Here is a 13,663-nt window from a genome sequence, read left to right as displayed (position 1 = left end):
TTCTCCTCAACTTAGTTTTTTATTTCAGAGTGTAGACGCAGTATTTCAGGGGAGGATATCGACGTGATGAACTAGGATGTGTTGGAGGACATTTGATAGTTGTGCAAAGACGTCTGTACCAAGAAATTCACACATGCTTATGAGTGCAACATCAAAAATGAATCATTGGGGGGGAAAAAGATTTTTTTGTAAAAATAAATACATATCTTTATGGCATTTAAAAATTATACAGGTTTTTACTTGCGTTCTCTGTATCATATTTCTCTACAAACACATCTGCTATATAACGGTATACTATACACAGTACGTGTTACAACTATTCCATTTGTCTACATACACAGTTTGTGTGTAGGGATGGAAGGGGCTCACGGTGGAGATGTCGACCTTCTAATGAGACCAAGTTTAGGCCAGGAATTAATCAGATCACCCTTTTTGACTATGCCCCACTTACAGGAGATGTTACCACGATCGTGGAGATCGCGTTCAAAGTAAACGCTGCAGATGTCGGCTCAATCGGAAATGACCTTTTAATGTCGACTTTGCTACAACGAGGATCCTCCACAGTCCGTATTGAATCCTGGCCCTAGTTCATCTCCCCAGTCTTCCACTTATTGTCCACCATTCCCCTCCATCTTGTTTCTCTGACTTTAAAATAGAGCTATTGCTCAGCCTCGGATTGTGTCCATCGTGGTGCTTAAGAACAAATATTTAGTGTCTCTGAGTAAAGTCCTCTAACTATGTGAGCTAATGTGTCCTTTGGGGATCAAGAACTCAGTGCCTCTTCTTTCTGGGGAAAGATATCACAGAATGAGTGTGTCATTTTGATGTTAAATAGACTAACAGATTTAACTGACTAATCCTAAAGAATAAACTACCAAAAGGTTTTCCATTGATTTCACTGGCTGTCTCAAACTTCAAGACTACTTCACTCTTAAACGAACAGTTCATTCTGCAACTGGTGAAACTCTTAGTAAATCCAGGCCTAAATTCATTTTGATGTCTGAAAACATCTGACAAACTTTGATTTTGGGGTGGACTGTCCATTTAAACCACGTATCTCTCTACTTTGCATTGCAGCCTTAACAGTATTGCAGTACTGTCTGCCAACAGTAGAGTTCATCAGTGCACCAGTATACAGTATCAACAGTAGAATTCACCTCCATCTGCTGGTGGATCCAGGTCAGAGCGTGGGAGATGAGAGTGTACAAGGCAGGATTGTCCCTCTCAGCACAGCCATAGGCCCAGCTAGTGGCCCCTGCCAGCTTCCACACTGACGAGTCCTCACAGGCCAGAGGGCCTCCGCTATCCCCCTAAGGAGCCAAACACGCCAGGATTAGCAGCAGTGCATTTGACTCCAAATAGGTGAGCTTTATAACACAAAACACACTGTGCTAACGAACGGTTAAAAGCAGCGGGTGACCGTCCTAGCGCCTTTGAACAGGAAATCGGTCGACATTTTCTGTTCATTTTCTGACAATTCTACTTGCAGAATCACCACCGTTTCGTGATGACAAACACACAGTGGCCACGCCCTGCTTTTAACCGTTTGTCTTCGCTGTGTGCTTTTTGTCTGCACTTTGTCCTTTAGACAAATGGTGCATAGAACTCTGAGGTCCACATCTGAAAGATACCTGGCAAGAGTTTTTTCCCCCCTCCAGGTAGCCTGCACAGACCATCCAAGGGGAGATGGCACCCTGGTACAGTCTTGGTCCACTGCAGTCCCTGCTGGAGAGCACAAGGACCTGGGCAGAGTGCATGGACACACTGGTCTCCCCTGGAAAGACACACACACACAGAGAGAGGAAGGGCAGGAAAGGTGTATCACAGTGTATGCGGGGATGCATCTAGTCAGGTGTTGAATTTGAGCCCATCACCTCCATCCACTGTGGCACCCCACCCAGAGATCCAGCACATCTTCCCTTCCTCAAATCTCTCCTCATAGTTCGGCAGGCAGATAGGCTCAACCAGACCTGGAGGAAAAGACTTAGCCAGTGAACCTGATGTGCTCCTTCAGATTTGAGGTGAATAAGAGCAGTTACTCTAAGGGCTCTATTCAATCCGTATCGCTGAAGTTCAGCACTAAAGCCCAATTTAAATTTAAAGGCAATGTTCCTGCGTTGGCGGGGGACTGTATTCACGATAAACCTTGCATACTGTATGTCAGCATAATCAGAAATGACCTTTACATTTCTATCACGCAATCTGTAATGCTCCAGCGATACAGATTGAATATTGAATAGAGCCCTATATCACTATCACTCAGTAGGACAGACAGAGGAAGAATTGGGACACATTTTTTGGTTGTTTTGCCTTGGTACTCCATGACACAATGACTATGAGGGTAAAGTGCAGACTGTCAGCTTAAATATGAAGGTATTTTCGTCCAAACCCAACAGCCTGCACTTCAACCTCATAATCATTGTGTCATTTAAAATCCAAAGTGCTGGAGTACAGAGCCAAAACAACAACAAAATGTCGCCTTCCCAATACTTTTGGGGCTCATTGTAGATCGTGGTACCGTTAAAGGTAAGAGGCTCTGTAAGCTTCAATAGAGCGATGTCATAATTTAAGCCCTTTGGTCGGTAGCTGGCGTGGTAGATAATCTTCTCCAAAGAGCGAGACAGCACCCCATTGACTGGCTGATCTGTCAATCCCACTTGCACCGCCCACAGCATGGTGTTTGTTGCAAACCTTGAGAAGGGATGGACAGTCAACCAATGAAACATCGTATCACTTTTAAAAGTCATGCTGTGTTCATGTAAGGTCAGTACAGTATAAATGTTTGTGTGCGTACGTACTTGCATGCATGCGTGTGTGTGTGTGTGCGCGCATGTGTACCTGTGTTTGTGAGAGAGACTCACCCGTAGACACAGTGTGCTGCTGTCACTATCCAGCGCGGTGTGATGATGGAGCCCCCACAGAGGTGTCGGTTCTGATAGTGCAGGCTGGCCTGCCAGGGAAACTGGCCTGGTTGGGAGACGTTCCCTCCCGCAATACGAGACCTGAACATGGGCCTGGAGCCACAATCTGCAGGGGCAGCCAGGGGAAAATCATTGATATGATAATGTTGCTGGTATACACTCACAACGCACACACACACACACTTCCTAACTCCACTGTCACTCTTTCACTCACCTAGGCACTTGAGTACGATCACACTCTCAGAGCTGCACTGGGTCTTACTGGGAAAACAGAGAATGAAGGCTTATACTTACTGCCAACATAGACACAGACAGTCTGTGGACCTGAGCACAGAGCCGATTGTATATAACATGCTGGAAATAACTTCAGAAAATGAAATTATACAGTAAACTGGTTCAAATTAGGTTCTTCTCTGTATAACACTAATGGGAAAGTTTGATGTATGGTTTCATTTGTACCATGTACAAACCCAGTCAAGCCCTTATGTAATTGAGAAACATGACATGGACTGAAGTGAAACATGAGATCACAACTAGACTTATGAAGCAGAGCAGAGCAACATAAACAATCAACACGCGCTTACATGCTTTAGTTAGTGCCGCCGAGCAACATGCGTTTCTGAGGGAAACGCAGAATTAGCCTAATATCTTGGGACCTTCCATTGTTTCACATGACAAATACTGTATCATGCTCCACTTTGGGGGTACCTCCAGACAGTACAGTGCCTTGCAAAAGTGTTCACACCCTTACCTTTTTTCCAAATACAGAGAAATTCTTGAGGGAAACCTGTTTGTCTTCCAGAGATTTGAGACTGGGACGGAGGTTCACCTTCCAGCAGGACAATGACCCTAAGCATACTGCTAAAGCAACACTCGAGTGGTTTAAGGGGAAACATGTAAATGTCTTGGAATGGCTTAGTCAAAGCCCAGACCTCAATTCAATTGAGAATCTGTGGTATGACTTAAAGATTGCTGTACACCAGCGGAACCCATCCAACTTGAAGGAGCTGGAGCAGTTTTGCCTTGAAGGATGGGAAAAAATCCCAGTGGCTAGATGTGCCAAGCTTATAGAGACATACCCCAAAAGACTTGCAGCTGTAATTGCTGCAAAAGGTGGTTCTACAAGTTATTGACTTTGGGGGGTGAATAGTTATGCACACTCAAGTTTTCAGCTTTTTGTCTTATTTCTTGTTTGTTTCACAAAAAAATATATTTGTATCTTCACAGTGGTAGACATGTTGTGTAAATCAAATGATACAAACCCCCCCAAAATATATTTTAATTCCAGTGTGTAAGACAACAAAATAGGAAAAATGCCAAGAGGAGTGAATACTTTCGCAAGCCACTGTAGCTCAAAAGGCTTCAGTTCCGATAACAGCAACGGGGAGACATTCAGCCATCACAGCCCTGTTGACAGCCTTACATCAGCATAGTATGTAGTCCTTGCTGTGGCATACTGTAGCTTAATGGCACAATCAAGAATTTGTGTACTTAACGCAATAGTGCTTGTGAAAAGATCTTTGGTTGTAAGGGCATACGCTAGAAGAGGAAGAACTTGCTGCTGCAGCTGTACATTAGAACTTTAACAAAAAGACTGGCAGACTGGTAATGAGCACAGTTTTATTTTCTGTCAGAAATGGATGGCCAAATGGTTCACCTGAGGAAGGTGGTGTTATGGATCTTGACAGTCTGCTGGCGATCTGGATGACTCAGGTTGACTGATACCAGGTTAGCCTGGAAGGCCGACTCGACAGAGGAGAGAGGCAGGGATCTGGAACTGATGTAGCTGAGTGAACAAGAAGGAACCACACAGAGATTTACAGTTTATTGGGGCAAATAGTGTGAATTTTCATTTGCCGCTTATAAGGCAGTGGGTGGGTTTGGAGTGGTATTATGCTGACATTCTGTGACTAGATCCATTGACAGAACTACCCATTCATTTACAATCCATTTATAAAAGTGGTCACAGGATCCTAATATACTTGGACCACAACGGAAATAAATCTGTTGACTTTATTGTGTTTTATCCACAGTTATTTTGAATGTGTGTCTTTGATTTCATGTGGCTGAGTCAACTTTATTTGTATTTTATAAAAGTAAATCATTATTAATCCAAACATACTCCTAACATTAACTAGGAAGGTCTTAAAGCGATACTTGGGGATTTTGGCACTACATCTTTAGTCTTTATCTACTTCCCCAGAATCAGATGAACTTGTGGATACCATTTTTATGTCTCTGTGTCCAGTTTAAAGGAAGTTAGAGGTAGTTTTGTGAACCAATGCTAACTGGCGTTAGCACAATGACTGGAAGTCTATGGTATCTACTATGCTAGCAGATACCCATAGACTTTGTCATTACGCTAATGCTAGTTAGCAATTGCGCTAGTGTTAGTTAGTAACTTCCTTCAAACTGCACGCAGAGACTTAAAAATTGTAACCACATGTTCATCTGAGTCTGGGGAAGTAGATAAAGGGCTTCATTACCAAAATGATCCCCAAAATGGGAACGTGGCCAGATCCGTTGTAACACTGCCAATGGTATAACTGACAATCTTGACCTACTTAGAGCCCTGGTTGTTTGGGCTGGTGATTTTTCACTTCATTTAATGCCAGGCTGATTTTAATGGGATTAGCAATGCAGTTAATGAGACCTTTGGGTACAGAAACCCATTAGAAAGCCCTCCCTCTGGACGCTGGGTAAATGTGAGTGTATTACAATGAGGAGGGAGAGAGTTTTATCACAAACTGCAGAGTTATGTCGATGTAATAGTCTCTTTCTCCTCAGGCCCTGTGGGAGAATGGTTTCTATGGTGGAATGATCTGTATTCTCTGTATGTCTCTTGACATTGCTCCACTCACCCTCACCCTAGTCATCCACCATGCCAGCCCCAGTGAACCTCTGACCCTTCACTTATCTTTTTACCCCTGTCACAGAGAACTAATTCAATTCCATTCAATTCCCAACCGGGTACCTGGAGTATCCCAGCTGTCTGCAGGCAGAATAACCCAGTGTGTGATCCCAGTTGGTGGAGCACACAGTCCTCCATACACCCCTACTGTTGATCTGCAGCACAGAGCTCCTCCCACTCAGACGCACTAAGGGACAGACAGACAGACAGACAGACAGACAGACAGACAGACAGACAGACAGACAGACAGACAGACAGACAGACAGACAGACAGACAGACATTAGTGTGTGTACAGGTTACTCTGTGAAAAGTCTGGCCTATCTGACCTAACCTGGGGACGCGGTTACACAGTGAATAATGTGGATGAATGGTGTGAGGGAATTTCAAGCCCTTTATCAGGGTTTCAGTGGGGGGGGGGGTTTAGTCGTGTATGCGTGTGGGAGAGAAGTGTGCATCTCACCACATTGCAGTTCGTCCTCCCCATCTGCGCAGTCGCTGACTCCATCACACTGCGCAGATCTGGCAAAACACAAAGTGGATGTGCTACAGTGGAACTTCCCCGTGCAGCTGACTCCCACTTTGGAAACAAGGAGGACGCACGCATGTACACACAGACACAGACACATACACACACACACACCCACACACACACATGTTTACACACAGTGGTGAGGAATTGGAAAGAAGTCGTAGTAAAATCCTATGATTCTATGTAAAAAGCACGTCACAATGATATGTAATGACATGTTCCACCGCTGATTACACACACAACTTGTCGTGTCATTCAGGGCTCAAGAGTAACTTACTGCACCCTGTCTCCTGTTACACATGACACACGTCTCCTCTTACAATCACAATAAAACAGTGCAGAACAACGATACTATTACAATAACACTATGAGCCACTCAGACGCTGTATATCCTAATCCTAGTACTTGATACTCGATCCTAACATACAACATTGTCTGTTGTAATAGATAGATAACACTTTATAATACAGCCATATAGTGTCAAGTGCAAATGTGTCCTTGATTTCAATCCAACGACACATGGTTCAATATAACTGCTATAGACAGATTATCTGATTATCTGTAATAATATGCTTGATAATGACTATGTAATAACAAGGCCACAAACAGTGTTCCCTTACCTCCAAGCCCAATGCCTAGGGCTAGACTCAGGGCCAGTAGACCACACGCAACAATCACCAGCAGCAGCCAGTGTGCCTTGAACTGGCTGCATAGGGTCTTAGACTCCACCAAGCCGTCATCTGAACCACCAGAAATGAACCATGAGAGAAAATCGAAACAATGGGGGACAGGGCAACACTGGCACTAGTAAGGCCACAAACCATTAAGAGCCATGGTTAGCCCCATTACAACATGTGAGGCTCTCATAGATAGAGCAAGGGGTTTTTCCTGACTCTGTGTCCAGACCACGAAAAACTCTTGACGCATAGATGGAGAGTCATTGTGTCCTCTGAGGCTTCCATACCGTGCATGAAGGGCCGGACCTTGATGAAGCGCATGGAAGGGAGGTAGCTGGGTGGGGTGAGCTGGCCCTGGCTCTTTGGGATGGGGGCAGGGGGCTCCTGGAGGGGAGCGGTGGGTACATGGGGGTCCTGGACGTCCTGAGAGAAGGAGCCGCTGGTCTGGCTACTGAGGGGGCTGACATTGAAGGTGGTGGGGATCTCCACGGTTGGCAGGTCCTCGTTACTCACAGACTCAACCTCAATACGGAACGGGTCCATTCCCTCTGCCCCAGACACCTGTATGGAGTGTGTACGAGAGAGAGAGAGAGAGAGAGAGAGAGAGAGAGAGAGAGAGAGAGAGACAAATAGAGAGACAGAGAAATAGAGGGAAGGCGTGCGAGAGAGAAGATGGATGGCGTGAGAGAGAGAGAGGGGGAGAGAAAAGGGGAAAATGAGAACGAGATAGAAAGAAAAAGAGATGAGGATGAGTCTCCCTTGTCAGTTGTTCGTTCATCTGAACAGCGTTGACGTTAAAACACGCAGACCTCGGGAGGTCAGTCTGGCTACACACCTCCCTCTCTTCGGCTAAACCATCAGCAGCGGTCTTGTCACTATCAGGCATGGCCATATCTCCTCACCCAGCTAATCATCTTGGCCCCATGGTAGTAAGATGACCACCACTGGAGGCTGGTGGAGCGATGGGAGAGTAAGGACTGCACTGACAAACATCCAGGATATAATGCTACTGCCTAGCTGAGTGACTGACCAATTGACTGACCACCACCAATGGAGAACCTGATAGCATACTCCATTGCTCACATACCAGTTTCCTAGCAAACTGTATTCACCAACTAACTCACTAACTGGCAAATTGACCTTTGTAATCCGTATGCCCGACAAACTGCCTGACAAACTGGCCAGATCTAGGTCTAGCCAACTGACTGACAAACTCAGTGACTGGTCTGTCTTTCTTTCTGTTGTCCTCCTCTCTCTCTCTCTCTCTCTCTCGTCTTCACTCTGGCCACACCCTGATGGAGAGAATGGGACACCTGAGCAGGTGCAACACCAGTGTGCCGTGCCACATAAAAAGGGGGGATCAAGTAACGTCTGAAAGCTCCTCGACCTCGCGGGTAAGGTTACAGTGGAGTATTTTGGGAAGACACTCAGGTCACATTGCTGCTACAGGTGTTGGGGGAATTAGGGAAGGCGTGGGGGGGGGGTCTGTGGTTGTAAGGTGAAAGGTCATAAGCCTACTTACTGGCTGTTCCATATGATGTGGTCACTCAGGTGTACAGGCTAACAGAGATGGATGTAAGGAGGCCATGCATCTGGAGAATGCTCCGTCATTTGAATTGCACAGTGCGTGACTGATCATTGGCGCATACTGTATAAGAGGAAGGTTTCTCTATTGTCAACAGTCAAGATCTTTGATGCGCACTTATCTGAATCTAAGTGTACGACTAATATAAAATACTATACGCTAGTAATTGTGTAGTGAGCAGAGCCTCTAGTGATCTAACGCCACCAATCGCAGTGCCGTGTCACCAAGGAGTGGAGGAACGATGAGTTCCATTACATCATTAGCTAGTGAGGTTACTGGAGAACCCTTTAGCGTTTGACCCTTTTCCTCTGCTTCCTGTGTCTTGTTTCCTTGGGTGGTGCTTCGGTGTCTTTACGTGTGCGGGTGTATGGCCATGTGCGGTGGCGATTTTAGCATATAAATCTTGGTGGGGCAAAAAAAAAACATGCCAGCAAAGCCACTACACAACACTAAACAATACAGTAATTGTACTAGAACGGTGATAAACGGTGCCCACCAACTGTTATGGCCTACATAAAGCTGTCCCAACAGCAGAGCTTTCTTTTCAGCACCATGGAGTGAGTCCTTACAACCGCTACATCTGGCTATACGCAGAGCCTTGTCTGGCAGCGAACCAGTTCATTTAGCCTCATTTACTGCCTTTGTAAAAACATAGCTGATATGGCTGACTTGCTTAAATTAATGTGGATTTTACTGACAATTGAGATGTACAAACTATGGTATAAGGGAACCATGAGCAGATAAGAGGCAATCCGTAATTTCGAATAAGACATTAATGAGCGAGCTAAGACGGATGTAGTCAAAATAACCTTTTGTTCAGCACTTTTGAAATGCACAGCAACAGAATTCAGAACATGGGCCGTTCTTACAGTATTCTCCCTGTACACCAAGTCAGAATCGTATGATAAATAAAGGGGGCGTTTAAGCAGACAATGAAAGCTCTTACAATATTTGATGATGACATTTCTATAAAACAGACATGTGCACCACCAAGTCAGAACAGTAGGCTAAGTTATGAGGGGGAAAAGGACCAAATTATTAGGGTGAGGCACATGGGCTATTAACAGCTTACTACACAACATACACTTATTATTACTTTCTTAGCTACAGTATGCATACAGTGCATTCAGAAAGTATTCAGACCCCTTGACTTTTTTCACATTTTGTTACATTAGAGCCTTATTCTAAAATGGATTAAAAAAATATATTCTCATCAATCTACACACAATACTCCATAATGACAAAGTGAAAACAGGTTTTTAGACATTTTAGGGAGGTGACCAAGAATCCAATGTTCACTATGACAGAACTCCAGAGTTCTTCTGTGGAGATGGGAGAACCTTCCAGAAGGACAATCATCTCTGCAGCGACTCCTCAGTTAAAGGCACATGACAAGCCCGCTTGGAGTTTGCCAAAAGGCACTTAAAGGACTCTCAGACCATGAGAAACAAGATTCTCTGGTCTGATGAAACCAAGATTGAATTATTTTAGCCTGATTGCCAAGCGTCACTTCTGGAGGAAACCTGGCACCATCCCTACGGTGAAGCATGGTGGTGGCAGCATCATGCTGTCGGGATGTTTTTCAGCGGCAGGTACTGGATCGAGGGAAAGATAAACAAACAAAGTACAGAGAGATCATTGATGAAAACCTGCTCCAGAGCGCTCAGGACCTCAGTCTGGGTAAGGTTCACCTTCCAAGAGGACAAACGACCCAAAGCACACAGCCAAGACAACGCAGGAGTGGCTTCGGGACAAGTCTCTGAATGTCCTTGAGCGGCACAGCCAGAGCCTGAACTTGAAGCCGATCGAACATCTCTGGAGAGACCTGAAAATAGCTGTGCAGCGACGCTCCCCATCTGACCTGACAGAGCTTGAGAGGATCTGCAGAGAAGAATGGGAGAAACTCCCCAAATACAGGTATACCCAAGAAGACTGTAATCAATGCCAAAGGTGCTTCAACAAAGTACTGAGTAAAGGGTCTGAATACTTATGTAAATGTTTTTTAATTTTTTATAAATGTGCAAACATTTCATAAAAACTTGCTTTTGCATTGTCATTATGGGGTATTGTGTGTAGATTGATGAGGGGAAAATATTTAATAAATTTTAGAATAAGGCTGCAACGTAACAAAATGTGGAAAAAGTCAAGGGGTCAATACTTTCCGAATGCACTGTATCTCCTGGCATATTACATAAGGTGGCGCGGCAGTCCTTCTTGTGTGCAAATTTTGCAATGAAACTTTGTCATCAAAGTCTGGCATTCTCTGGATTTATGGTGCTTCAAGACAACTGGTCAAATCATGACATCAGTGATCTTCAGGTCGGAGCTCTAGAAAGAGCCCCGAGTTCCCGAGTTGGATGACCAATCAAAACGTATTTTCCCAGTCGGAGCTTGTTTTTTTCAGAGTTCCCAGTTGTCTTGAACTCACTGAAGTCTGAGATTTCCCAATTCCGAGTTTCCAGTTGTTTTGAACGAGGCAGAAGTCATGCTGGATTGACAGCATGGCCAATGTATTCAACCTTCTCTGGCCCATGGTGTTACATGAATGTTTATCCTTTTAAGCTTGGACCCTTTCAGACAAATGTTTTAAACCCGTAAACCCAGACTTGGACCACATACCCTCTCCACTGAATAGCAGGGGAAGCAAAATAGTGATTGCTTTGCAACGCTTGCAGTTAGCCGCTGATTCCTTCCAAACCACTCATTGTTGAATTTGTTCTGTAATGTTTATGTCCAATGGCCAATGAGCACAGATACATTTTATCTACAGTATAATTTCTCTTCATATGATAAGGATTGAAAAGGATTTGCCAGTAGATTGTCGACTTCATTCATGATGATGACTGCTAGCTAAGATTTTGAAAGTATGATGTTGACATCAGTCCAATCAAAGCTACGGTAGATATAACATGATTTTACATCACTTTATCTGTGGCCAATGACCTTGAGCCTTCTTGGATTGGCACTTCTAATGTAAATCTATGGCATCACCCAAGGGGGCTTGAACTTTCTAGCTCTCTATGTAGATTTTGCGGTGAAGTAGTGTCCCCATGAGTGACAGAACACTGAGCCAATCACGGCTCAACTAGAGAACATTACCAACCCCTACGCTCTGTATTTTCCGCTGGCTACCTCTCCATTTTATTTTGATTTATTTATTTATTTATTTAACTTATTTTACCAGGTAAGTTGACTGAGAACACATTCTCATTTACAGCAACGACCTGGGGAATAGTTACAGGGGAGAGGAGGGAGATGAATGAGCCAATTAATCACAGAAAGCACTGAGCTAGGCTGAAACAAATGCATTTTGGAGCTGCCTTACTCAAGAAAACAAAAAAAGAGACCCTGTTTGTGTACGGCTTTATCAACTCAATACATTTGTAAAAATATTGTTTGCAAACTGATATGTGACACGTTGTAATACCAAAATAACATACTCTGCCCCATCTGCCCTGAATGACGGGACGCCACTGGCCATGTGTATGTGAATGATCTTTCTCTTTCAACGACTCACCATACAAGTACAGGAATAAGGAGAGGGCATTCATAAATGAGGACTATGATGTAATAGAAATATCTTACCAGCAGATGTCAGAAGCATGTTCTTTGTTCAACCCTACAGCTAAAGGGGTTCTCTATGAGATATATCTAAATGTGTCTTTCCAATGTGATTATTCGCATCCTATCTCCAAGCTTCCTTCTCAACTGTATTGATGGAGAAGGTCCACGATCCCTCCCTCCAATGGATTTTTAAGACGGAGACGAGGAGAGAGGCTGCGAGGAATCGAGGAAAGATTAATTAAGAAAGAGACCTGGACGTAGAATTGTCCACACAGCCTGTGACACAGCCAGGCTCCAGTTAAACTATGGGAACCATTCTCATACAGAGTAACCCAATCCCCCATGAAGACAGCTAACTAAAAGCTAGGTAAAAGCTAAGTCGGAGCTGAAGTGTTGGGTAGTTTGGTAGCGTTGATTCAATTTCACAGCTTTGGGTACAGTAATATCACGAAGCCAAAGTTAGCCTCCCCTTTTAATCCCCTCCTCTTCCTCTCAGCTCTCTACTCTCAGTCACGACTGTGCAGATAAAGACTGTATGACTCAGCAGTCAGAACTGAGCAGCACGCACAGTCAGAATGAATACCTCAAATAACCACATCCATCCGGCTTAAATCCACCATTATAATTATAGTTGGGGTCGCTGTGGAGTCCGTTTGGGGGGGGTGAGTGTGTAGCAGATGGGGATTTGTGAAGCTTGCTCCTTAGCTTGAAATTGAAAAAAGGTACGGCTAAGCAAGCAGCGTGACACCTGTTCACATCTTCTCACCTTTCCTCCTTCTCAAAACACATTGGAAAAGGTGCGAGAGACCTTGAACCTTGTCCTCCAATATGGTCGAGAAGGCGACGAGGATTATGATGCGACGAGGATTATGATCCGAGGAATCGCGAGTGACAAATTTAGAAAGAACCCTCGCCTTAACTTGGTCAACTTATTGACCTTCCTCTCTGTACATTGGGTTAGTGCTCTGAATAATTTGCTGCTCGATATTCCCGAAGGTTAAAATGATCCACTATTTCTTGTCTAGTTGAGAAGAATTACTGTGAAATATTTTATCTCTCTTTTTTAGTATCATCACTTTCCAGCCAGACAGTGTATAGGTGGTCTAGACTAGCCTACATGAAATCCTATCACACTGTGAAAAGAGTGCATCAGTCGAGTCTGGCTTGGCTTGATTCAGTGGGCTCTATTGTGTGTGTGTGTGTGTGTGTGTGTGTGTGTGTGTGTGTGTGTGTGTGTGTGTGTGTGTGTGTGTGTGTGTGTGTATGTATGTGTATTAGCTGAAGGCTGCTACAGGTCTCATTACCTCCCAGTGATGGGGTTATACTGTCCTGTTCCCAGTCTGTATCACATTCTCAATATCGTACTGTACATTCATATCCATACATCTTCCATTGAATCACTCTAGTCTATGTTCACATCATTATGTAGGCGTGACCGTTCAGAGAGCCCATTCATTAGCACCATTACGCATCTC

The 13,663-nt window shown here is 44.3% G+C and overlaps 1 protein-coding gene across 2 annotated transcripts; it reads right to left on the bottom strand.

Moving 5' to 3' along the window:
- Positions 1–10: 10 nt before the first annotated feature.
- LOC106575139 (transmembrane protease serine 3) lies at positions 11–12,627 on the bottom strand. 2 transcript variants are annotated; one of them, XM_045698774.1, is made up of 13 exons: positions 12,210–12,627; positions 7,327–7,600; positions 6,983–7,102; positions 6,294–6,410; positions 5,896–6,019; positions 4,579–4,707; positions 3,136–3,182; positions 2,862–3,027; positions 2,519–2,691; positions 1,875–1,970; positions 1,632–1,774; positions 1,158–1,310; positions 11–787 (listed from the first exon to the last, which is right to left on the bottom strand). In XM_045698774.1, exons 2-13 carry the CDS (start codon positions 7,580–7,582, stop codon positions 764–766), a joined length of 1,548 nt encoding a protein of 515 aa, XP_045554730.1. In that variant the 5' UTR covers positions 7,583–7,600; positions 12,210–12,627; the 3' UTR covers positions 11–763. The 2 variants fall into 2 exon arrangements, with proteins under 2 accessions (XP_045554730.1, XP_045554731.1); XM_045698775.1 differs by lacking the exon at positions 12,210–12,627 and having other exon boundaries at positions 7,327–9,627.
- Positions 12,628–13,663: the final 1,036 nt, after the last annotated feature.

The sequence above is a fragment of the Salmo salar genome, chromosome ssa17 (genome assembly GCF_905237065.1).
Source record: "Salmo salar chromosome ssa17, Ssal_v3.1, whole genome shotgun sequence".
In the NCBI taxonomy this organism is placed as follows: Eukaryota; Metazoa; Chordata; class Actinopteri; order Salmoniformes; family Salmonidae; genus Salmo; species Salmo salar.
Note: the sequence above shows the minus strand (reverse complement) of the source record. Positions and strands in the feature narration are given on the sequence as shown.

Coding starts and splice junctions, on each gene's coding strand:
- LOC106575139 (XM_045698774.1), bottom strand. CDS start 7,582: ATGGACCCGTTCCGTATTGAGGTTGAGTCTGTGAGTAACGAGGACCTG. Junction 2,692..2,861: donor GCAGCACACTGTGTCTACGG/GTGAGTCTCTCT, acceptor TCCCTTCTCAAG/GTTTGCAACAAACACCATGC. Junction 1,775..1,874: donor GGGTGCCACAGTGGATGGAG/GTGATGGGCTCA, acceptor GTGTCTTTCCAG/GGGAGACCAGTGTGTCCATG.